General features: G+C 37.2%; 1 protein-coding gene across 1 annotated transcript; it reads right to left on the bottom strand.

Annotated features, from left to right (window-relative positions):
• Window positions 1-299: 299 nt before the first annotated feature.
• ptprr (protein tyrosine phosphatase receptor type R) lies at window positions 300-27679 on the bottom strand. The gene is made up of 13 exons (XM_016256316.1): window positions 27472-27679; window positions 25857-26149; window positions 16988-17131; window positions 14478-14588; window positions 8929-9287; window positions 5890-6079; window positions 5619-5703; window positions 3327-3406; window positions 2907-3044; window positions 2712-2822; window positions 2460-2617; window positions 2174-2287; window positions 300-715 (listed from the first exon to the last, which is right to left on the bottom strand). Exons 1-13 carry the CDS (start codon window positions 27527-27529, stop codon window positions 622-624), a joined length of 1935 nt encoding a protein of 644 aa, XP_016111802.1. The 5' UTR covers window positions 27530-27679; the 3' UTR covers window positions 300-621.

Here is a 27679-nt window from a genome sequence, read left to right as displayed (position 1 = left end):
TTCAGACTGCGAACTGCAGCTCAAACAAAACATTTCTTTTGTGGCACTGTAGATTCAGTAGCAGCAACACAGGAAACACAGTCTGAATATTTTAAAATTGTGTTCTGCATCAGCAGAAAAAAATATGCCTACAAACCAATAAGTACAAAAGTGAAAAACAAATATGTATTCTAATGAAACATCTGATGATAGTATTATGATACACAGAATTTTAATACCTCATTTATACTGCATCATGAAGACAATTCAGAATTTTTTAAAAGCCTATATTCAGATAAAATGAAGGAAAATTATAATAAATTATTTATGCTGTGTATACTGTTTTTAAAAAAGCATTATTTAGTGGAACTAGACCTTGGGCAGTGACACTTAACACTAGTGGCCTTAAAAAGCATGGCAGAGGCTATTCAAAATCTATGACAAGAAATACATTTGCCGGCAATAATAGCTTCCAGAAAATGTCAGAGTTGTGATGTGTGCAACCCTTGCCTTGACACGCACATAACTAAATTCCTCAAAGCTCCATCTTCACAAACATTATCTGCTGCCTTCTCTCCTGAATCAGAAAGCTCGTGGCAATAGCAGATCTCTTGGTATGAAAATTTAAGCTCCTCTAGCTGTTCACTGTCCAGGCTCCACAGGAAGGCGGCTTTCATAGAGACTCAAGACATGATGCACAAATTCATATTGTTCCTCCGTTTGGATCATACCACCCCTGTGGAAAAATACACCACATGATTACAGTCAAGCCTTGCAACAACAATCACAATTACAATTAGAATTTTATGAAAATCTTGTTATAGTTTTTGCTTGTTTGTAGTTGTTTTAGCTGCTGAAAGAAAAGGTGTTTTTATGGGATTTTCTTCCAAACAGTGAATCTACAGATTAAAATGCATGACTGAGCTGTCTGTGAAACCAGGCCTAAATTTCTGTGTTTAGTCTAGCTAGGACTAAACCTCCATCAGCTTGGCTGCCCCCTGGAAAGATATATGGAGGATTTTTTACTTATTCCATGAAGTCCCCAGGGAGTAGACACATGCTTAAAGCATGTTTTCAGGAGGAATTGGATGACTACGGCCTAAATTTCTGTGTTTAGTCTAGCTAGGACTAAACCTCCATCAGCTTGGCTGCCCCCTGGAAAGATATATGGAGGATTTTTTTACTTATTCCATCAAGTCCCCAGGGAGTAGACACATGCTTAAAGCATGTTTTCAGGAGGAATTGGATGACTATATATACCTTTCCCTCTCACAGGGAAGGGACAGCACCACAGTAGCCCAGTACAGTACATCAACTCTGATCTATGGCTATTTCGTCATGGAGGAGATGGAAATGGACCACATCTGAGACTATCCAGCTACTTTCCAAGTCCATCTGTCTACTCCAGTCCTTCCCAGGGCAGAGCCTATGCCCACTACGGACCCAGAGCCAAAGTCTACACCCGTCACAGACTAAGAACCCACTCCTGTTACAAAGCCAGAGGCTGCCGGCATGTCCATCCTGGAGCTGAATCTCAGGAGTGTGTTCCTGCCCATGTTCCCTTCCCCAAGGCCTTTTGGGCACTCTGCTTCCAAGCACTTTCTTGGACCTTCTTACTCTGGTGGTTCCGTCCAGCTTCCAAGCTCCTTTATCTCTGCAGGTTCGGCCCGGCTCCCTGGTTCCTTTGTCTTCGCCGGTTCCACCCAGCTTCTTGGCTCCTGTTCTCCACTGTTTCTGTCCAGCTCCACTACTTCTTCTCTGCTGGCTCCATCTAGCACACATGCTCCACCTCGAGCTTCCTGGTTCTCAGCGCTGGCTCCACCTCCAGCTTCTAAGCCCATGACTCCGCTCACCCTGTGAACACAGGCTCATCGCTCCCTCTGTGGTCTCTACTGTGGTCTGTCATCCCTCAGGCTCCCTTGTTCCTTTGGCTTCACCTTGGTTCATTGTCACTTTGATTTTACCAGACTTCCAGATCTCCGCCTGCTCCTTCGCCTTCCACTCTCTTTGGCTCCACCAGGCTCATCCTTCATCCTCATTCCACTATCTAAGTCTTGGTCTGCCGAGCCCCCAGTTGGTGAACAGGACAGTGAACTATCCTAGTACTTCAAATATTTAATCTCAAGAATTTGTGTTGTATTCATATTCATAATTGTTTTCGTAATTGTATTTCAAAACACTGAACCAGTTGTACCTGTCTGTCCGAAGTTGGCACACAATTCCCAGCACATCCACAACTCCCTCCAACTCCAACTGACGACAGCCGATTGTTGTGGCTATGAAACACCCCGTCCGACCAATTCCAGCACTACAAAAGTTCAAAGATCAATTAAATGGTTAATAATTGATTTTATGTTTGTATTGTAACTGAATTATGACTGTTTTTTACTATATTACATGAACAATACTGTGCATATCGTGCAATGGTAGAAAAGTGTTAACCGGTAGACAATTCGTAATTGCCTGGTAAGCTCCTGTACCTGCAATGTACAATAACCGGCCCACAGGATGTAAAGCCTCTCCTGTCCTCCTCAATATCATTCACTAACTGCAGCAGGGGTCCAGCACTCTCTGGGGTCTTATGGTCCGGCCATGAGGTATACCAGTAGTGCTGCACTTTACGACTCTGGCCTCCTTGCTGGGGATACAAAAACATTTGCTCCCTTACAGTATCTGACAATTGTATTTTTCAATCATTTTTCTAAAGAGTGTTTATCTTATAATGCAAATACCTTTAGTATAAGGGAGCGGATTATATAGTGGTCACATTCCTTCACATTATTAACAAAGACCTCCACCCTTCCATAGATCCCCCTCTTCTCAGGCCAGTACAGAACACATTTCTGAAAAAATAAAACAAAGTTTTGCACATCCACAGTCTATTTAGTCATACTAAGAACATTATAGATATTTTTATTGAAAATTACTTCGTTTTTCTCTTTCAGTTTAGTAATCATGATGATGACAGGGCAGTCCTCTTGCCAGACCATTTGCCAGAAGTCATTCACCGTGTTGATCATTGGACCCTGAGTGGCAATGAAGGCTCTCTCACCTCTAAGATAGCCCTGGATAGAAGAAGTGCTGAACGTAAACAGATTTAATAACATAACGGGGCTGAACTGTAAGTATAAAGAACCATCGGAGCCAAGTTAGACCAGCAAGACTCTCTTGGATACTTGGTTAATTTTGAGATCAAACTAAACTCTTCTCTTACAATGTTTCACTTTACAATCTCTGATGGTAGTAGAGATGGTAGTAGATTTAAGTTAAGTTAAGAGGACATTAAGTGGCTCTTTGTCATGGGCTATTGAAGAATTTGTGAGTGTATCACTGAAAATTGAACTTACTCTTATGTAGTTGGCATTAATGTAACTGCTGAGCAGGTCATTTGAGTTCTTAGTCTTCAGAATAACTCTGGAATGTGGATCTGAAATTAAATGTGAATTTTGTGAACATTTTTGTAGCATTCTATTCGATTCACCAGGTGCCCAGTAGGGCACAACACAAGGAAATTTAAAAAGCAAACAAACATTTTCAGCACAGTGTAAACAAGTCACAACAGAATCAAGCCAAAACAAAACAAATAAAATGACATCCTTCTGAACTCAATAGCAGTGTCAAAGCAGTGACATAAATTTTGTGTTTTGCTAAATTTGCTGCTTAAGCTGTTGTGGTGTTCATTCACATTGTTTCTAGATTATTGTGTAGAGTGATCAGATGCATTTAAAATAATTGCTAAAAGCTTCATTGGCCAAAAAAATGAACTTTTCACAAAAAAACGAATTTCACTGTTTTTTGATGCTGACACAAATGGCGCTTTTCCACTGCATGGTACGACACGGTACGGTACACTTTTTGGGGGTTTTCTACTGGGTACAGTACCTGGTACCTGGTACTTTTTTTAGTACCACCTCGGTTGGGGTTCCAAGTGAACCAAAACGTGACGTGTAAACTCTGCTGATCACGGATTGGCCGGAGAGAATCGTCACTACCTGTGTCGATGAAACTTGCGACACAAACACAAAAGAACCGCTAGATTTAAATCAGCACAGCCAGCGAAGGATCGAACGCAACTGTTTTGAACCGAGCGCACCTTTTTTTTAAACAACCAAAAAGTTTTGTTGTCTGTTGCGGAAGAACAGACGTTCCTCTCGTTGATAGCAGAGGAGCGGATCCAGCGAGAGCTTGATGGGGCGACGCAGAAAGAAAAAGTTTTTTTGAGGAGTCGTGGTAGTAGAGGCGGGGCGACTATAACGACATGTGAATAATCCCACCCACTCTAAAGCGGTACTGAACTGCAGGGGAACCGCAAACTGTGCCGAACCGTGCCGTGCCGTACTGAGCCGTGCCGAGCCGAGTCGTACCACGCAGTGGAAAAGCGCCAAAAATTACCAGCTAACATAATTGACTAATCATATCAGCAGCACATGTGAAAGTGTGAATGAGTACTAGTCAGGTAAAATCACTATCATACTAATTATATTATACATTATATACAATAATGTACCAACATTTCACTAGACGGTATCAATACCAGTAAAAATTGTATGCAAACCAGTAAAAATGTTGCAGTTCTCTGTTCCAAATTCAGCACCGTATCAAAAACTATTGGAATTATTTGATTTTAATAGCTTGCTTTACTATTTAAAAAATAAAAATGTAAATTAATTATGAATGCAAATAATAACCATCCAATCTTCTTTACATTGCATTAAAAAGCTCAATCTTTGTAGTCACTGAACCTGATTTCACTTACTGAAAGTGTGAAAACTCCTGTTATGATCAAAAAATATTTTTACACGGTAGAATAAAATCTTACTTACATTGTGTTTAGGTATGGTAATATTTGAAAGCAGTGCTTATCACCGGGTACTGAATTAACCTGGTACTCGGTACTACCAATACAGCACAACGGCTATGTTTTTAAAATTTCAGTATCGAATTGGTACCAAAGTATCAGTACTTTTGACAACACTATTAGCACTTTTATGGTGTTTATTGTCCTTAATGTTTAAAATATCACTGTCTGATTTCATTAGCATTTTTATGGAAAAGGGCAGCGTGATCATTCTTCAGAATGTCTCCTTTTTTGGTCCACAAAAGAAAAAAGTCATACGAGTTACATTATGGCAGAAAAATAATTTTCAATGGAAAAAAACTAAATCTGTCCTCTATACACAAGTTTTTTAACCACACCATCAAGCTATGCATTAAGCTGCTGCTGAATATACTCAACAATGCTGTCTTTCTGTGACACTGACATGGGAAAGGAAAGGAAGTGACATGTGTCCAAGTACGGTGTCTCATACTCAGAATTTGTGCTCTGCATTTTACACATCCAAGTGCACACACACAGCAGTGAGTAGTGAGCAAACAAACACACTGTAAACACACACCCAGAGCAGTGGGCAGCCATTTTTGCTGTGGCACCTGGGGGTTCGGTGCCTTGCTCTCACCTCAGTCGTGGTATTGAAGGTGGAAGAGAGAGCTGGTCATTCACTCACCCCACCTACAATCCCTGCTGGTGCCGGGACTCAAACCCGAAACCTTCAGGTTACAAGTCTGACTCTCTAACCATTAGGCCACGACAGCTCAAAGTGAAATGACATTGGAAATTCATTGGAAATTCTTATACTAACTTGGCAAAATGGTCTTGTATCTATTTTTTGATCCATGATTTGGGATATCCAGTTCTTTCTGATCCACAAAGTTCATTGGAATTTCCTGTGGATAAAAAAGTTACACAATCTGATCTAAGTACAATGGAAATTGTCAAACTGTCATAACATAAGCACTGAAAGATGCCTAACTGAACCCCAACTGTCTGTAATTCCCATGATTAAGAAAAGCCAACCTGAACCACATTACTGCTGAACTTACTTATTAGTGGTGCACTGGCATGTTACTTACGGCAAACTCTGCATGCAGCATCTGTGTGTTCAGTGTGATGTCACGAAGCTGTTGCCGTGAGAGGACCCGACCGGCTGACTGCAGGTATTCCTGAGTTGCACGCTCACGTGGGGTCACAACCCCACTACTCAAAGGCTCCACCGAACCCAAAGCACTCATGTCCAGCACCAGCGAGACATTAGATCCACGTCTGTATGAGACACAGAGACATATCAAAAATATGTGGGAAAACATTAACAAAACACAGTCAGGTAAGTGTGGTAGAACAAATCTACTTTTACTTTCACCTGCTGGCATAAGAAATAAAAAATTCATAGCCTAATTCTCTAATGTTTCACACAACAGCAAAAAGGGAAGCTATGACAGTAGATTATTGACTTCTGAAAAACAAAACAAGTGGGTATAACAAGGGTATATGCAAATATTGAGCCTAATGCTGTGTTCCATTTACAGTCGGATGTCGGAGATGGGAATTAAGTCACACCCAACTTCACGACGTTACATACACTAATTGGAAAACCAAGATGGGCATGTCTATTGATATCAGTACCAGTCAATAAAAACATTAAAAAACAGTACTTTGCACAGACACTGATGAAGTGTTGTCCACAGATAGAGGTTGGAGTTTGAGACACAGTCAAACAAAGATGCTAATAAACAATATTTTACTGCTGTTTCACTTCTGTTGATGCATTGAGCAGCCATATTGGATTCTGAAGTCAGGGTTGGTGCGGTTTATCCAAGTTTGCAATTCAGAACTCTGACTTGAGGGGGCGTTCAAGTGAAAAGTTGCTGCCTCGATGGAAATCTGCTCCTGTGTTTATATGTCCTGGAATGTGAACTGGGTCCAAAGCAAGGTATGCTGCACCAAAGTGAATATGGGATGTGAACGCATGCTTCAGACACCGTCACGTCAAAGGTGTTCCCCATAGCCTCAGCTCCTGATGCAGCATCGTGTTACCATGAAAAGGAACCTATAAATACAATCACTTGTAATGTGACCTAATTGCTTATTACTTTTAACTAATAGGTGGCACTGCCGATGTTTCAGTGTGGGTCACCAGTAGGTGACCAAAGTGTCATTGTGGGGTGATAATTACTAACATTAATTACGCATTGCAGAGATACAGCCTCAGATTCAGGTTTTCCAACATGCCATTCAACTCATTGATTTGTTAAATGATATAAGTTTGGTCTGGCAAAATAAAAGCCATAACTTTTAAACTCATAAATTAGGACCAATGTGGAGTTTGAGAAAGTAGGTTTTAAAAAAATTTCAGATGGGGGACAACATAATCTGCCAACAGTGGCATAATTGGTATCATTGTTCTCAGAATGACCCAAGGAATCTCATAACAACAGGTACAATTTTACATTTCATTATAATTTTCACCACAAGCTTCTAAGTTATTCCCATGGTGCCAGTGACACATACCAGGTTTCGTAATATGTTAATGTGTCTGTAAAATACAGTATTTTAAGGTAAAATGGCCAAAGGACAAAATTGCTCCCTGCTGAAAAAAAAACAATAGAAACCATCACAGAAATTCGAATGGTTTCTACTACAAATACTATTACAAACATTATAAACCATCAACTTTTAACCATGAAAAAATGGTTTCCTGTAGTGTGTTTTGGGACATATTCTATTAGGATTTAATGGTGTTAACAAGCCACCAATAGAAGATGACAAATTACCAGTAGAGACCAACAGGGACAATTATTTTCCATTTAAAACAATATAATTCCCATTATAACCAGTTAAAACCATTACAAATTCTGTGATGGTTTCTACTGTTTGTTTCAGCAGGGCTGCCATGAATAAAAAAATAGGTATTGATCAACTCTAAACCACACTAAATCAAACAAAAATTTTTTTTTTCATATTTCCTATAGGTGGCACTGTCCTAAAACTGTACCCTCCGGTTATGTTTATCATGAGCTGTACCATGTTTTGTTTCAATACAGCTAAGCACTATGGATATATTGGAGCACGGACCGTCAAATTCAATCCTGCAATATTTGAAAACGGTTTGACTAATCAAGTTGAATGTCATACATTTTTGTCAGGATGGTCTGAAGATGAATTGGCTGAACAGAAAAATTTTATGATGGAAAATTAAGTCATAGAGCTGGGGTTCTCAACTCTCGAGATCCATTTTCGTAAGCGTAACGGTTTAATGATCTACAACAAAACAGAGTTGAGATTTGGTGATAACTAAGTAAATATTTAATTACTATAATACTGATTTCTTGCTAAAGTAACATCAGAAGTGGAAAAAGTTGGTCAGAAACATACATTCACACACAAACTGACCACCAAACACAAATTTCAGACACCATCTTAATTTTTTTAGCTCAACTGTCACAGAATGTAATCCATAGGATTGTGGGATATCAAAGGCAGCAAAAGATCTATGCTACCTTCAAAAATCGATCAGATGTAGGCATCTCAGGAAACAGGAAGTGAATTCCTACTTTGGAACGCATCTCCCGAAGGCATTTTTTAGCATCCGGACGCAGCCTTAGTACAGGCGGGTGAGTTTGATCAAGGTTGGAGCTAAACTCTACAGGAAAATGGATCTCGAAGGGCCAGAGCTGAGAATACCTGTCATAGAGGGCTTGGTTATGTCATTAAAATCTAGTTGCTTGACAAGTTAAGATCTCTGAAGTCTCATATTCCATTATACCACACAAGAATCAATGATGTTTGGCATAAATCCTCTCATAATGTCACCTTGAAAAAAGCAGATTCTTCTAAAACTCTCCTTTACAAAAGGAGTTTACATAAAAATAACAGCATGTGAAATTGAAACAATATGAGAGTAAGTAAATAATGACTTTATTCCTTTTTGAATTAACTCCTCTTTTAAAGGGGTACTATTATGCTTTTTACACTTTCAACTTCCTTTAGTGGGTAATGTTGCTGTTTGAGCATGAAACAGATCTGCACAGTTACAAACCACAAAGTCCACTCCCAAGTGAGTTATTTTTCTATGTATCAGTCAGCACTGTTTCTGAACTGAAAGGAAGACTTACCGCTCTTGCAGGCCTGCAACCGACTTCATCCTAAAGGGTGAATGTGTGGAGGACACAGTGGGTTTGAGTTCAGCCACAGAGTGGCCGGGTGGGACGCTGGTACTGCGGACCTCTGATGTCGTCACGCTGGAATGGGTCTGATGGATGCTGATGTTACAGGACGGGATGCTTGTGCTGCTGATAGAATGGGTGGCACTGGGTTTGGATGTCTGGTTGGCCTGGACCATGCTGTTCTTGAGGGTCAGAGGGGGCTGAGCACCATGAACAGGGATGGGTGCCAGCTGTACGTCCCGGCTGGGCGGGGATGGGTCTTTAAGCTGATGATCCAAGAATTCCTTCTCCTTTATTCGGTAAAGCACCTGAGGAAAGGAAATATTCCTTTTTAATATGGATCTATTACTCGCAGCTAGTTTAATTCTCATTAAAAAAACTTGTCCAGGTCACCCTAAATCTGAAAAGAAATAATATTTTACATATAGAAAATTATCAAATATTTTTTATCACTCTCATGAATGACGATTGTCATTACTATAATAATGCTCCTATTTAATTCATTTTTTAGGTTCGCAAACATCTACTGTATTAATCAAATAAAACTTAGCGTAATAGGTCAGAAGAAGTTATAAGAATTCCTTTATTTATTAATTTTTTTTGGTGGGGGTGGTAGTGATGTAGCTTCATTTCAGATTTTTATTTTTTCCAAATTCAGTCTAAACATTTAATCCAAACACTTGCAGCAAGATACACTGCAAAAATTGTTTTTATTAAAATGCACTCAATACATTCATTTGTAAATTATGATATATTTATAAATATACAAATTAAGTAAATCAATTAATTATATTACTTAAATTATTACATTCACATATAATTCACTTGAACATATTACAATAATTTGTATTTTATTTAAATAATTTATTAATCCAGTCTTCACTGTTACATCGTCTTTCATAAAGCATACTAATATGCTGATTTGCTGCTCAAGAAATATTAATTTTTATTATCAATGTAGACCATAGTAGTGCTGCTTAATATTTTGTTGGAATCCATGATACATTACCATTCTAGTAACTAAGATAAGGGGGGGGGGAGTAATTAAAGAAACTTTTATTCACTAAGGACATATTAAATTGATCAAAAGTGACAGTAAAGACATTTTTAATGATACAAAGGTTTCAAATAAGTGTTGTCTTTTAAAGGGGTTTAAAAATCATACAATGTGATTTTCTGGATTTTTTTTTTTTATTCTGTCTCTCACAGTTGAGGTGTACCTACGATGAAAATTACAGATCTCTCCATTCTTTGTAAGTGGGAAAACTTGAAAAATCAGCAGTGTATCAAATACTTATTTGCCCCACTGTATATGCTCTTTTACAAACTCTTGATTTTGTTTTGTGGGTGTTTTAGAACAGGCTCTCATACTAGGTTGTTCGAAAAACACATTATTTTTCACATATTTTACATTATTACAACACCTCTCTCCCCAGTCTGGCATGAACGGCTCGAATAGTTCCTGTATCAAATTAAGGCTTGCTTTCTGAAATACGAAAGGTGCTGTGATTGGTTAGCAGGGCCAGTGTGTGCTGTGATTGGCTCCACTCGGCGCCTGGTTCGGAAATGCCACGCCCCTTACCATAGCCGCCTGCGAGCTTCAGTGTAAATATTGCGTCAAAATCAAATCAATTTGAGCGCGATTTAAACCCGGATGATTGTAACCACTCTAAGTTCGTCTGCCTTGGGAAAGCTAGCGTGTCTCCGACATAGTGATAACACTCGTTGCCTTCTCTAGTGCAGCTCAACCAGGTCTCATCCCATTCGTCGATATTTGTGATATCACAAATCCCGGAAAATATGCGTTGTAGTCCAAACGAGTCGTTCGTTGTAGTTTTTGAAAAAGTAATGTCTGTTAAATAAAATATCTCCTTTTGAAGTGGACTTTGAGCTTTGTAACTTTGCAGATCTTTTTTATGCTCAAACAGCAACATTACAGACTAACTAAAGTTGAAAAAGTGAAAAAGCATAATAGGACCCCGTTAACTTTTTATTCATCAAAAAATCCTGGGAAAAATGCATAATGGCTCCCACAAAAATATCCCACAAAAACAATGTTTTCAACATTGATAATAATAAGAAACTTTATAAATTATTTAACACCATTAAGAACTGATAACAACTGGGCATGAAATATGCATATTAGAATGATTTCTGAAGAATCATGTGACACTGACAACTGACGAGCTTTGAAGAGCAAATACATAAAAAATATGAATTATTCCAAACTTTGTATACATATTTTATATTATTACTTATAATTACATATAATTAGAAGATTCGTCTACCAGATTCACGTCAGTATGTTTATAAAGTAGGTCAAATTTCCTGTAATCCACAGTTGACTGTTAAGATCTCACAGGACATTTCATCACACTATCTGAACTACAGAACACTTCCTCATCACTACTTGCCTCTAAATGTTTCCCTTCCTAACCTCAACCGCCTTATTGCTGTTACTAGCATTGCTGCTCTTAACCACATTCAACAGCTTAGCCGTCCGTTTTATACCCATGTAAATCATTCATTACATGTACAAGACATGGTTGCTCTATTAAGGAAAAACAAGAAATAAAGTAACACTTTATTTTAAGGACCAATTCTCAGTATTAACTATTTGCTTATTAGCATACATATTACTGGCATATTGGCTGTTTATTAGTGCTTATAAAGCACATATTAATGCCTTATTCTGCATGACCATATTTTAGATCCCTCAACCCGACCCAATACTAATACTAATAATAATAATACGAAGCAAATTAGGAGTTTATTGAGGGAAAACTCTTAGTTAATAGTGAATATGTGTTCCCTAATCTAAAGTGTTACCTAAAATAATAATACAACAATAATACAGTTACTCTACTTTTACTATTTACAAAAAGGTGCAATTAAAATGAGAATTAATTGGGAGTTTTCTGACTTAAAATGACTAAACTAGATTTATTAACCCTATTATCATACTTATTTAAAGGGGTCCTATTATGCTTTTTCACTTTTTCAACTTTAGTTAGTCTGTAATGTTGCTGTTTGAGCATAAAAAAGATCTGCAAAGTTACAAATTTCAAAGTCCACTTCAAAAGGAGATGTTTTATTTAACAGACGAGGACAAAAAGCAGTTTTCACAATTCACACTCTCACAGCGATTCATGACTGACACCTAAAAACTTAAAGGGATAGTCATTAATTCTCAATATATTCTTTAAGTCATGCTGAGAACATCGATACCAATTATGCCAAAATTGGCCAAATTCCTGTCCGTCATTTTGATTCATGTTGAAAACCTACTTTTTCGAACTCCTCCTAGACCGTTGGTCCGATTTTCACCAAATTTGACTCGGATCATCTTCAGACCATGTTGGCAAAAAGTTATGGATTTCGTGTCGATATACGAAACCGTTTTCGTACAGCGCTGCTACAAATTTTAGGCATGGTGCCAAAATGACTAAATAATAGTTCCAACGAAATCCGTATCATCTGGTGTACATCCCCAAGCAACATACAGCAGTGTTTCGTTAGTGAACGAATCTGCGGCTTTGAACGATTTGGAGAGTCAGTGATTAATAACCCATTAATAACTACAGCATTTTGCTTCGTTACAGAATAAATGAATGAATGAATGAATGAATGAATGACGTGACGCCTGGCTCATTAAGACAACGACTTGCCGCCACCTACTGGCGGTTTTATTTTTAAATCTACTGTACAAGTATCACTTCGATTTGCCATAATTTATTGCTTTATTTATTATATTAATAATACAGTGTTTCGTTAGTGAACGAATCTGCGGCTTTGAACGATTTGGAGAGTCAGTGATTAATAACCCATTAATAACTACAGCATTTTGCTTCGTTACAGAATAAATGAATGAATGAATGAATGAATGAATGACGTGACGCCTGGCTCATTAAGACAACGACTTGCCGCCACCTACTGGCGGTTTTATTTTTAAATCTACTGTACAAGTATCACTTCGATTTGCCATAATTTATTGCTTTATTTATTATATTAATAATACACTTAATGGAATGTTAAGAATATGACATAAAACATGACATACAATTAATAAGGATAGAAAATATTTGCCTCTATAAAGGTAAAAAATGCACCTGTAAATCAGTTTAAGGGGGCAAATATTGTCCTTTAATAGAAAAGGTGTGACTGCGGTCTAAATGGAAGAGAGGGGTACGCAGAAGAATGTTAAGTGCCCTAGGGGGTATGCCGCTGTAAAAAGTTTGAGAACCACTGCTCTATGCCATGCTTAGCTCCTTAATTTGCCTCTGTAGTGCTTGGCCTCTTAATTGCTGCTTGCAGCTGTATTTTATTTAACAATTCTCCTCCCCCGACTTACGTCTTCCGCCATTTTGGAGAGTACCCAATGTAATCAGAGTTTTTTACGTTCGAGGGGGAAAGCGCGCACATGAACGTAATCAGCATTGTTTACGCTTAGGGTGAAGCGTGCGTATGCATTGTGATACTCTCCAAAATGGCGGAAGACAGTAACCCGGGGAGAAGAATTGTTGAATAAAGTCATTATTTTTGTTTTCTTTGCGCACAAAAACTATTCTCGTAGCTTCGCAAAATTGAAGTTGAGTCACTGATGTCACATGGACTGTTTTACTGATGTCCTTACTACGTTTCTGGACCTGGGAACATTACAGTTGCGTTGCTGTCTATGGAGGGTGAGAGAGCTCTCAGATTTGATCAAAAACATCTTAATTTGGATTTGGAACGACATGAGGGTGAGTAATTAATGACAGAATTTTCATTTTGGGGTGAACTAACCCTTTAAAACTACCATATAATGCAGATTCTTTGTTAATGTAGAAAGTTAGAAATGTCATGAAATTTCACATTCATACAAACTATTTATATGTTTAAGAATATATCATTTTTGACAAAATAGGTAGCATTCTAAAAGTATTCTAGCCAGCCATGTAATGTTTATAAATGACTTATTAATGAGCGCTATTATAAAATGTTACTCAACAATTAAAAATACTATAACAAATGCCTTCTGTAATAAATAAAAAAATGTAAAAAAAAATTGTTCAGGGGTTTTCAATCTTTGAAGAAGTTTAAACTTTTATTTTATTAGTGTGAAGCGACTTTGAAACAATTTGTATTGTATGAAGTGGTATATATAAAGATGACTTGACTTTTACCAAAGTTTCTTACTTCTCATATGTTTTTTTTCCTGAGAAAGACCCCAGTATTCCCACATCAGAAGTCAGGCATCTCAATACGAACTCAAATATTTCTCCTCAGAATCTGTCAAGAGTTGTCATTTTGAAGTGTTAACAACTATCTACTCATTTGAATCTATTGGTATTTCTATGAAATAATTTTAGGAGAAACTTCTGAAGCAAAGTTGAAAAATGTATCAATGCATAGTCAACACCATGCACATATATGCTTTTAAAGGGTTGTATCTTCCCACATAGCATCACATACTATGAAAATCAAGCATATGGTAGAAGACTTTGAGAGATACATACCATTAAACAGGTGAAGATGATGATGAATATTGTGAGGCAGATGACCAGCACATAGAAGCCGTCTTTACCCCAAATGCTGTTCTTCTCATGGTGGTCTTTGAAAACAGTCTTCTGCTCAAAGCCAGACAGAAAAGAACATTAACAGTCTAAAAATCCCACAATGTCAAGCAGATCTGCAGTGCTACATCAGGCGTGAGGTTTGAGAGTCCTAATATACATTTATACTGTGCTTGAGTAAAAGTGATACAAGGATCAACGAGTGCGATCTTAAGGAAGACATTGACATTGGGCTAGACAGAAGCTGACTCCACCCCTAAATCTGCCCACACACACACACACACACACACACACACTGGATGACACGTCCTGCAACACAAATGCACCTGTACTTGGGTAGCTGACAGCAGGGACCTGTGAGGTAACGTGCTATATTCAGTTTAAAAATATTTTAAACATTATCATTAATGATATCATATTAATGGAGAAACTACATAAATAATTGTACTTTGTCATACTGCAAAATTTGTCAAAAAGAATATTTTACAAATAGTGGAAAAACACTACAATAATTGTATAATTAATAATGTACATTGCATTATATTATATTATAAACATCATTAGCACCAAATATGCTATATGATGCATTATGATGTGCTAAAATGCATTATACCCTTTATATTATAAAAAACTGCTTCTCCAATTGAGAAGTAAACATTGTGTCAGTGCTATTTTAGTATAGTTGATATACTATTGTAGTTTTCATTATTATTGTTTTCACTTAAAAGTTTCAGCTAAAGTTTTTGTAATTTTGTTGTTTTGTCATTTTTATTATTTTTATTTTTAAATGCTTATATAGTTTTTATCCATTTTTATTTATTAGTTTTAGTTTATAATTGTAGTTAGTTTAGTACTTCCAAGTTAAACTAAAAACAATTAGAAATGCTGCCTTAGAAACTAGGTGAAATATGTAAATATTTTATTTTATTTCAGTTAGAATTTTTAAATGAGAAAATATAAATGTTTAACCCCTATGTAACCCCTTAACAGTCATTATATTTTGTATAACCTTCTTTAATTTTTTTATTTACAATAATTATATGTAAACCTGGACCACAAAACTAGTCATAAGTAGCAAGGGTATATTTGTAGCAATAGCCAACAATACAGTGTATGGGTCAAAATTATAATTTTTTTTAATGCCAAACATCCTTAGGATATTAAGTAAAGATCATGTTCCATGAAGATATTTTGTAAATTTCCTACCGTAAATATATCAATTAATAACTTAATTTTTGATTATTAATATGCATAGCCAAGACCTTAATTTGGACACCTTTAAAGGCAATTTTCTCAATATTTAGATTTTTTTTCTTTGCACTCTCAGATTCCAGATTTTCAAATAGTTGTATCTCAGCCAAATAATGTTCTATCCTAACAAAAAAATATTGGGACTCCTGGGCTATGAAGAAGAAAGACATTTTGGTGGTCAGATTTTTTTTTATTTCAAAAACTTTTTGAAACATTAGAATAGTGTCAGAATGAGTACCAGGGGCCTCCAAAGTCTCAGACAACACAGTTCAAGACAGCCGAAGGAAGCTGAAAAGCTGGACATACAGCACAAATGGTACAAGCTTATGATGGCTCTCATTACGGCCCACTGATGCAAATTGGACAGGTTTGCCAGAAAAGGTCAATACGTAGGAGGCAGGACTGTTACTCTGCTACCATTTTTAGTCACCTAATGCTATGCAATGCAACAAATTAAGCGTTAGCGTTAGTTCTGGCAGGTCACGTGAGTCAAGCTTGCATCAGCTGATTCTCAGCTGATCACATCTACCTATAGCAGGGGTGGCGAACGTCGGTCCTGGAGAGCCGCAGCCCTGCAGAGTTTTGCGTCAACCCTAATCAAACACACCTGAACAAGCTAATCAAGGTCTGAAGGGTTACTAGAAAGCTACAGGCAGGTGAGTTTTAATTAGGGTTGGAGCTGTACTCTGCAGGGCTGCGGCTCTCCAGGACCGGAGTTCGCCACCGCTGACCTATAGGAATACGACACCTATCACGGCATTCCTATATAAACTCTATTCATTATTATTCAGCAGCTTTTCAGATTCAGCAGCTTTTCAGCTTGCTCAGGAGCAAATTACCCTTCTCCATCCCCAGCTCCTCCTTTCGCTACAGTCAGGACTGGGCTTTCTGATATTCCTGGCTAATCAGACTCCTTTATCTTGAATAAAGTGTTACACTTAAATATCATTAAGTACATTAATGATACCTGCCTTGTTCTGTTCTGTTAACCCTAGGGGGGTTATTATTGCTGCTCTCCTTGCTCATTAATGACAGGCTGCATGGATGGGCAGGGAGGTTTTTGCCCAGAACAGAACCATACCGCCAAACCAAACTTTATGCTAAGTATCTATCATTTTGACGATAGTGGTCCTGACAGAACTGTATGTTACGCAGTTTTACAGCTGACTGTAACTTCATCCTAGAGCTGTTGAGAAACAAACCTCAGCGGATGCTTCAGTGGTGGCAAGCGGCCCAGAGCTGTGGTGAAGGGGGTTGATGTTGAGCAATCGGATCATGTCCTCATGAGCCACAGGTTCTGATGCTCCAACAGACGACACATACAGCTCAATGTCATCATTCTCCTCCTAAAAGCATGAAGAACGGTGCATGAAGGATATGCTTTACAATTAGACAACTGAAGTCAACTGAACAGTTTTCATTTACATGTTTTAACTGTTGTAAGAACTTTAATTTCTGGATTTTCTCGAACAATAACAAAGTATTTTAATGTTTCAAATATGTTATTACATTTAATAAGTAAAAAATCTGAGAATATAACAGCTTCACTGTAAATGACAGTCACAAAATGAACAATCCAGAACTTTATGGCAACATCCCTTGCATCATGAGGATGGATTTTGTAGAGACAAACACCACTCACATTTTGTTTAGGAAAATGAACAAGAATAGTATTAATTGCTTTGCTGGACAATAAAAAAAATCTTAAAATCCAATAAAATCTGACTACAGCTAGACTAACAAGACTTCACAGTAAGTATGTTACTGACTGCATGTCTACACAGGACTAAATACGGGTCAGAAGTGACTGGGGATTGTGCTCTCTGGTGGTGTGAGCAGAAGCTACAACATCAGATGTTAGAGGAACACTGACACCAAAGATCACAAGAAACCTTTTGAAACAAATCTTTCATTGACTGTGTCTCCCAAACCACAAAGGGAACTGAGAGAAGCAAAAGAACAGGGACAACCCTGTGTGATGCAATAAAAGATTAAACGTTTGCATGACTTTAAAGGCCTTGTATAATAAGGAATCACAATTTCCTTGATCTTTTGAGATAAAAGATCATTGAACATTGAAAACAATGAAATATTGTAACTTTCAGAAGTCAAAACTTCCACCTCAGTCAAAAAACTCTTTTACTGAAACTAAGGGGTGACAACGATTCGTTCTTAACTTCTGTGGCTTCCTGATGTCAGACAGTATATATATATATATATATATATATATAAAATATACACTAATATATATATATGTAATATATATAAATAATTTTTGAGATAGTCATTTAAATGGTTGTTATAAATATTTGTTTATATTCTACACAAATGTATAATGTATTTATAATTTTGGCAATATGATTCTATAGAGACGCTTTTATCTTCCTGAGGTAAATGTCACGTAGCTGACACATTCTTCACAGGGTGTTATACTGATGATATCCCTAGTTGAAACAGCTTATAGGCACAGAAATGTACATTTTCCGATGTACATTTCATGTTATAACTTGTATTAAAGTGAACAAATACAAATACATGCTACTATTGCCTGAGGCAGGTAATGCGATCTATCCCAGACTACATTAGACTTTGGAAACTTTATTTGTTTTTTCCAAGTTTGTTCATAAAAAATGCCTTTAATTCAAAGACGTAGAATTTAGTAGGGGCGCAACTGGATTTTTCCTAGCAATAATTTTGATCAAACAATTAAAATATATTTATATGTAACCACTGTTGTTGTCATCATACCACGGACAGTACCTGAGAAGTTAAAAGTAAATACGTCAGCAAACTGCGCTCTTTCAAGGATGTGCATTTAATGCATGGCCAAAGTAAGAATATAATCTGTTTTTAAAACATGCAAAGTAGGATTGCCAACTGTTCTAGTATTTAAGTAACATTCTATATTAAATCCATATGGAAAGCAGTTTATTGTGTCACGCCCAGTTTAGGGAGATAAACACTGAAAAAAAACACAAGAGCACCCTTAGTTGAAACTGTAATAACATATTTGGCAAACTCTTCTGTGCATATCTGCATTTGCGCTCCGGAGAGCATCAGATGTTTCTATTTACTGTGTAGCTAATCACAGACACGTCCATTGAACCGATGAACTGAGATGAGTGACAGGCTCAGTACATTTGAAATTATTTTTCATGATGTTAAGAGGAACAATGTCCCCTCACTAAAGTTCAGCTATAGTTGTTATTCTATATAAAAGCTAACATGAGTCTCAGACATGAACATATTTGCTTTGCTCAATCCATTCATGTACAAATTATTTCTAAAAAGAATTATATTTATTTTTAGAATTAATTTGTTCATGAATGGAGTAAGCAACGCAAATATGTTTATGTCTGAGATTCATTTAGGCATTTATCTCTGTACACACAGGCTAAATAACGGAACAAATATTTTGACTGTCCCTTATACTGGGCTGATTGTACTTTATTATTAAGTATATACTTATATAATTATTACAATATGACAATATTTTTGGTGAGTTTATAATGTAATACATTTCTCATAATGTAATAATTGTTATTACATTATGAGCTCAAGATTTTATTACGTTTTGAGAAAATTATTACATTATGAACATTTTATTACAATAATAATATAATACTTATTACATTATGTGCAATTTTTACATCATGTGCAGTTATTACATTATGGGTTGCTACACATGGACATGAAAAAATAGATTAATTCAAAGTTAATAAATTCTCAGTTAATAAATTATCATTGTTTTGGGGATAAATAAAATAACAGAAAAATTCTAATATGATTAATGATAAACAGTTATATGATATAAGATTTTAAATATATAAAAATTATGTATAATTGCACATAAAATTATTATAAAAATCGTCTCAGGTTACGTATGTAACCCTAGTTCCTCAAGGGAACGAGATGCTGCGTCGGAAACGCTAGGGGAACGCCCTTCAGCGTGACGGGCTCTGAACCTCGTGTGTAATCAGACCAATAGATGGGCGAGATGTCACGGCGGGTGACGTAATGACCAGTTGGACGCAGCTGCCATCAGACCCAGCAGTCTTTAAAACTGCCTGACAGTGAGTGACTGGCCTTCTTTCACTCTCTCGACTGTAGTGAGAATCGACTCAATCCGAGCAGGAGACAAACGTGCCTGCATCGTGGTCGAATCCCACACCACACCCAGATAAGTGGTCCTCTGTAATGGAGCCTAATTTAGTCTTAACCCCAGCTCTCTCATGTGAGCGAGAACGACGTCTCAAAAAAGTCAGGTTAAGGATAAGAGGAGCATGGTCCGTTATGATAATCCTTTGATATGCACAGGATTGAACTCTGGAAATTAGGGCGTTATCCAAGATGAAATAATCAATCCGAGAGTAAGAATGATGGACATTTGAAAAAAAGGAATATTCTCTTTTTTAGGGATTCAGAAATCGCCATGCATCTGATAGGCCATATTCAGAAAAAAATACTTTTTAGGTAAATAGAGGATTTACTTGGCGCACATGGTTTAGAAGACGAACGGTCCAACACTGGATCAAGACAGCAATTAAAGTCTCCCCCAAGTATAAGCGAATGAGAATTTAGATCAGGAAGAAGAGAGAGAGCATGTTTGAAAAAACTGACATCATCGAAATTAGGGGCATAAAAATTAGCTATAATTAAATTCTTATTGCCTAAAGTGCCCGAGACAATTATATAACATCCATTCTTATCTGAAATAATATCATTTGGACTGCCCTCATGAGTCCTGGGCCAGTGGCGTCAGGACTTTTTGGCCGAGGACCTCTTAGTCTTAAGTACGGTCCGCAGATCCGGCTTAGACTTTGAGGCCCCCGACCTAGAGCGTCGCCTCGACCCACTGTCACGACACGGGGGAGTAGGTGAGGCCACGCTCTGTTTTTCTGTTTTTGTGCATTGCTGACCGCCTCAACCCCCTCAGAGGAAGAGAGGTAAACACCTGCTCTCACTCGAGAAAATTTATTTATTTTTTCCGAAGTGCCTCTGTGTATCTAACTTCTCATAGTCAGAAAATACTTCATTTTATTCCTCAGAATTAAATGCAGTCAACAAACAGAGGGGTAAATACAGCAAATGGCTGTCCTCTCAAATAGTGCACTATATAAAGGTATAGGGGGCAATTTCAGACACAGACAAGGGTTATATTCAGTCAAACCAAAATTTATTCAGACACCTTCAACATTTCTCACATTATCAGAGTTTATTTGCTATAGTTTAGAAAATGGTAATAAAATACGACAAGAACTTGATGAACAAATTAATGTTGTTAATGTCAGATAACTTTGACAGAAAGGTATGCAATGAATTAGGTTGAATAGCTGTCAGCTGTTACATTTAACAATACAATTAGATAATACCAATTTAGGTCAACCAATTACCAAGCAATAAAAGTAAAAAGTGTAAAAAGTTTGCATTAGCAATTAAAGAAAAAACACTTAAACAAAACATGGTCAGGTCAAAGTGTCTGAATAATGTTTGGTCCCAAATTTTTATAAATTTAACTGGTATCGATATATATATATATATATATTTCACTTACATAAACGAATTATAGTGTCCTGCGCTCACTAGTAAAATAATATCAAAAATTATATCTGGTGTCTGAATAATTTTTGGTTTGACTGTATATATCCACCTTATTCCTGACAAAGTTTCTAAGTTTTGAATTATAGGTGGCACTTCCGGTTTGGGGAACTTTCATTCAAAAAGACTGAAATTAATCATTTCAAATCATAAGGTTGCCCTACAAATAAAGCTTATCCGTGTCTGTTTGACTGAATGAGCTATCAATTTTTCATTCATGTTTTGTTTTCTGAAATCTTAAGAATAACTTGGTATTTTAACGTGACATTTTATTACAAGAATATCTACGGCAAGAGCTCTTTTCAGTCGCTGCATTCTTTTCCTCATGATTATTTTCTTTTTTCCCTTTGCATTCTGCTGTAATAGTACGAAAAATGACAACATATACTGCGCATTTGTGGTTTGTTCTCCCGATTTAATTTACAATATATCCTATTAATAATTCACTCGAATGCACAAAGAATCTCCTCAAATTCTCACGTCTCTTTCCAGGTTTGTTTGTTTTCACAGGTAAATACAATTTATTATCTGTCAAAAGGACGGAAATTACTTTGAAATAGTATCACGCAACGAGGAAGTTCATGAAAATTTCTGGTTAAGGCAACGTATTTTACCCCTTACGAAAATTAACCATGGTTTTCCACAAATAAAATAAAAAAACCATGGTTACTAGTTAAACTGTGGTAACTACAAATTAACCATCGTTTTGCTACACTAATCATAGTTTAACCATGATATTTGTAGTAAAACTGTGGTTAAACAAATGCAAGTAATCAATATGCCAAAAAAACATGGTTACTACACTTTTACTATAGTAAAAACATGGTTAATTTTTGTAAGGGACGTAATACAGATATATATTACTACAGTGATATTTCACCAGTCCGTTATTGCTGTGGAAAGAATCACGCTTTTGGGGTTATTCATGGTCTGTTGAAAGTACCTTGTTTATGCTTTTACACTTTTAAATGTCATTTTAATGTTCGATGGCTGAAGGGTGAGTAGAATCATCTCATCTCATTGTACACAGTTAAAAAAAAAAAAGGTAGAGTGAACCATTCACTGATTATTTACAGCTTAACGAAAGTTAAACCCATAATTTGCGCAAACCGTCATGGGGTGTAGAAATAAAGTGGATACTCAAGGGCTATAAAGACACAAGTGCAAACCATGAGGACCTAATGAGGGAAAGCAGGGACAAAAGGCATCTACAAAGTCAACATAACAAGAACAGGACATACATGACATAAACAGGGTTGATGTTGATTTTATGTTGACTTTAATTACCACCCACACTGAAGTAGCTCTCAAACCTGCATTCATTTTGACAGGCAAATTGAAATGACCTTTTGGGTACTGAGCACATCCCGTATTAAGCTTCACCGGCATTAAAGCAAATAAATATATAAATGTGTGACTCTCACAGGCAGTGCTGTGCTCTGAAGTGGTGATATATGTGAGCCGTGATTTATTTTTTTGGACACCTCGTGGGAGTAGGGAAGCTTCCAGAGGTCTCACATCAGGTGCATTAGTGTAATTGGCTTTGAGGGTAAGAGAGTTCATCTCCCTCCATCATAAAACACATTCCCATCACTGTGATACTCTGTGGTTCAGGAGTGGCTTAACAAGAGGAATACGACAACTGTAGCCAAATTCCTTGACACGTCTGTGTGTGGTGGCTCTTGATGCCTTGACCCCAGCCTCAGTCCATTCCTTGTGAAGTTCACTCAAATTCTTGAATTGATTTTGCTTGACAATCCTCATAAGGCTGTGGTTCTCTCGGTTGGTTGTGCATCTTTTTCTTTCACACTTTTTCCTTCCACTCAACTTTGTTAACATGCTTGGATACAGCACTCTGTGAACAGCCCGCTTCTTTGGCAATGAATGTTTGTGGCTCCTTGTGAAGGGTGTCAATGATTGTCTTCTGGACAACTGTCTGATCAGCAGTCTTCCCCATGATTGTGTAGCCTAGTGAACCAAACTGAGAGACCATTTTGAAGGCTCAGGAAACCTTTGCAGGTGTTTTGAGTTGATTAGCTGATTGGCATGTCACCATATTCTAATTTGTTGAGATAGTGAATTGGTGGGTTTTTGTTAAATGTGAGCCAAAATCATCACAATTAAAAGAACCAAAGACTTAAACAACTTCAGTCTGTGTGCATTGAATTTATTTAATACACGAGTTTCACAATTTGAGTTGAATTACTGAAATAAATGAACTTTTCCACGACATTCTAATTTATTGAGATGCACCTGTACACATACACATCACTCAATCTGGTATGTATAGACAGTTGCCAAATGTTCAGTGCCAGACGCAATGTCAAATCTAAGGCAAGTATATCTAGTGTTATTAATTTGCCTAAAGTACCATACAAAACACCTAAAATCATGCAAATTATTGCGGAAAGATGCATTGTTACTTAATTCACCCCATCTGTTTTCTAAACATATGACCTCATAAATGTTTAATCAAAATGTCTAAACTGAATTTTCCAGTGAAAACATCAGACGCATACAGGACACCTACATCAAGATCCAATCAACAATCAATAGGGCCTTTCGCACCGCTTTAGTTCCAGAACTAAATGTACAGTACTAAAGTACTGGGACGATTTAGCGTGAACTATTTCCCAGTACCATTTAAAGGGTTGCATTCGCACGGACAGTGTACGTAAGACGGTCGACAGACAGTGACGTCATTTGTGCGTGGCGTTCAACAATGGAAACAAAGAAGAACAACGTTAAGAACAGGAGGATGGAGGACGCTGTCTCGCGGGTTTCACAATAATGAACATGAAATGTCGACGTATAGGCTACGTAAAGCGATTGAAAGAATGGGAAGGAGGACTAAGAATCTCCAACGACAACTGGCAGTGCTACATTTGATACAAGTGCATGCACTTCAGCATCCGTTCATCTATCGCTGTTCTCCATACTTGCGAAATAAGTTGACACAATGTTTACAGTATGTTTACACAGCGTTTTAAATCATGGTGGGTGAGGGCGTTTTCGTACACGTTTGGCCAATCAATGTCTACTTACGTCACGGGTAGTACCAGTTGTGCTGGTTAGACCCTGGTTAGTAGGAGCTAATTTGGTTCTCGAAAAAGGCAGTCCGGTATCAAAAAAGCACCCAGTTCCGGCGATGCGAAAACGGCAAAAAGTGGGCAGTTTCACAATTAGTTCTGGTACTATGAAAAGGTTCCCGCGGTGCGAAAGGCCGTAATGTAAGCCTTTGGGATTTTTTTCCTGTTTTATTGTCCACTAGGTAAAAAAAAAAATCATAAGTCTGATGACTTAAAGTCACAATGAAACCAAATAGTGGCAGATGTTTTCTTCTGTATTGTGACATGTGTCCGAGTGTGATGGATCATTGAAATTATTGAGAACTGGTTCTGATGCATTGAAAGAGGGACCAGAGCCATATCTAGAGACCAGCAAATCACTGAGACTCAAGGGTGGACTCCTTTCATGCCAAGACAGCTATAATCAAACTAAAAACCCAGGGATGCATTTCCCAAAGGTATCGTTGCAACTATGGATGCAAGTTTCGCCATTAGCAACACAATTGAACAATTTAGTGTTTTTCTGAAATCAACATTCGTAAACAGCATTGCAAAGTCGACTTGTGGTAAAAGAGTAGTTTCTTGCAAGTATGACATGTGGACTTTATGCAAGTATGACATGTGGACTTTAATTTTGTAAGCAAGCTAACATGCATTATAATCAATATATTTCATTCCATATATACCCTAAATACATTTTACGCCTATTTGTCGAGAGTGTGCTCGAAGTAGCCATCAGACAGCATGTTCGTTATTTACAGCAATAATCTAACTTTAATTCGATTTCAAATCGGTTATTACTTCACCTGCATAACGACATTCTATAATGTTGAACCAGCATTGCACGAACAACGGATATGCAACAAAGTAACAGTTGTGAGTAGTTAATTTCTCCTATATTATGGTAGTTAAGCAGCCAGTTTCGTTGTTGGAAATGCACCCCTGAACAACTAACAACAACCGAACATTCTCAACAGCCTAGCAACCACTTAGTATCAATGCCAGCACATTGCAAGCATCGTCTAACTACCTGTTTTTGATCACGTTAGTAACATTCTTAGTCTTAGTGATGTGCAGGAGGTGTAAGTTCGGGAAAAATAAGTATGAATAATTATCAATTACTTATAATGTTGAATGGCTGTAATTACTCATTGTTTGCCAAGATAGAAAAAAAATCACTCATAGTAGGCTACTTAGTAAAGATGTTTTATTAAACAAATATTTAAAATATTTTTTTAAAAAAAATTTAATTTTACAGATATGTGTGTGTCTTTAAACATTTGCGCTGGCCAGTCACCTCATCCAACCCATTTTCTTTATTAATTAATTCAACACCCCAGGCTTCTACATTTTTGTACTACAATCTCAAAGCAACCAAAAAATCACAAGTTGTGTAGGCGCTCACCATTGTGACCGTATGGTGGGCAGATACAGGGTTGTTCTCCACACGGTCAATGTTTTGCAGGAAATTGACATCTGATCGCCTCTGTGGAGTTCTCTGGAAATGGGATTCTAGAAACACTGCGGACATCAGCTTTGCCACCCGTCCACGGGACTGGGCCTGAAGCAATTCCCCATTAAATCCTAAAGCCTTTTCCTGACTGAGAACACCCATGTGCTGGTATACAGGGCCAGTCAATCCATTAGCCATGCGCCTATGCGGTATCTGATAAACTTCATCGTCTACAGAGATGCCCCCTGAAATACAAACAGAGTTTCACATCATAGCAGTTACTTTATAATATCTGGAATAGTCTATTGACCAATTACAGTGCAGGATCACAACTTATATTGTTTTTGCATATTGCTTACAAAGTTGGCTTCAGTTGGCTTATTTTGTAAATATGCATATGAAAAAAATCTGAATAACAATATCAATAAATCAAAATTGTAATGAAATCGGACAGGCCGCTTGCTAAAGAGCAAACCATCTGAGTGCAAGAATGTAAAACACCTAGTGACCATGCATCAAGGAAACAGATATTGATGTCCAATACAAACATGAAGCTTGGACCACTTGGAGCCAACAAAATGAGAAACCAAATGAAATAAATGACCTTCACTCTTAAAATAAAGGTTCTTTATTGGCATTTATGGTTCCATGAACCATCCATGGAAACCTTCTTTTGCACAAGAGGTTCTTTAAATGTTTTTTCAGATTACTGAAATGTCCTTAATAGTAAGAAAAAATATTTTAAGAACTGTTCACTGAGAGCTTCTTTAGGGGAACCAGGGGAACCCCCCTTATTTTTAAGAGTTTCGATGGACCCAAAGATGACTATAAAGCTCATGGGATAGCCAACTTAACGCCAAAATGTAAAGTCTATCATGATTTACCCATCATCATGCCCTTCCAAACCAACCCGCCCTTTTTTGATTTTTCAAATGTATAAATAAAACATTGATTATTAGAGTAATCAAAATGTCAAGTTTCATTCATTGTGTTACTTGCCGTTTCTTTGTAATTGTTTGCGAAATGTAGGCTACTAGCAATTTCTGAGTGACAATTGTTTCTACAACATTTTCTTAGTGCACTCAAGTCAGTCTAAATAAATAATTACTGCAAATGATTTAATATGTTAAGTGCTAGATAAGTGAAGTAAGATATATTTAAGCCTGGTATGAGAAGCATAACCATAATTATGGAGTGTAACCACATGCAATATCAATTAAAGTAATGCTGTATGAGCATACACAGGGACAATACTGTAAAAATGAATATGTGCATAGCTATTTCTAGTGTACCTGATCTAAGCTTCAGAAATGATTGTGCTTGGGTGCATTATTATTCATTTTAGCACTGACTGACAAGAATATAAACATTTCCCTGTCGAATAAAGTGCACTGTGTTTATAGATTTCATTTACCCCTTCAAATGATCCCAATGCCCATGTTATTAAACGCACACCATGTAATTCGCCAAATAAACGCCCAGTTCACTCATTACAATGGCAAATAAGGAAATTATTATAGCAGGAATTTATACAAACAGACTATATCGATATTGTTTATAGCCTCACCCGTGACGTGCAATCCCATCAATGAAGAAATAACGACTATTGCCGTGTTCACGAACATGATTCTTCTTCTTGTACTACAAATACATTATGGCTTTATGAAACTCAGTCGAGGTCGCAGTGTCTCTATGGTTAAGACACCGAAACGATGGCTGTTTAATACAATAATTCTGCATCTGCTGAGGATCACACACCCCGATGTGTCTCTCTA

The sequence above is a fragment of the Sinocyclocheilus grahami genome, unplaced genomic scaffold (assembly GCF_001515645.1).
Source record: "Sinocyclocheilus grahami isolate Dianchi unplaced genomic scaffold, SAMN03320097.WGS_v1.1 scaffold1417.1, whole genome shotgun sequence".
NCBI lineage: Eukaryota > Metazoa > Chordata > Actinopteri > Cypriniformes > Cyprinidae > Sinocyclocheilus > Sinocyclocheilus grahami.
Note: the sequence above shows the minus strand (reverse complement) of the source record. Positions and strands in the feature narration are given on the sequence as shown.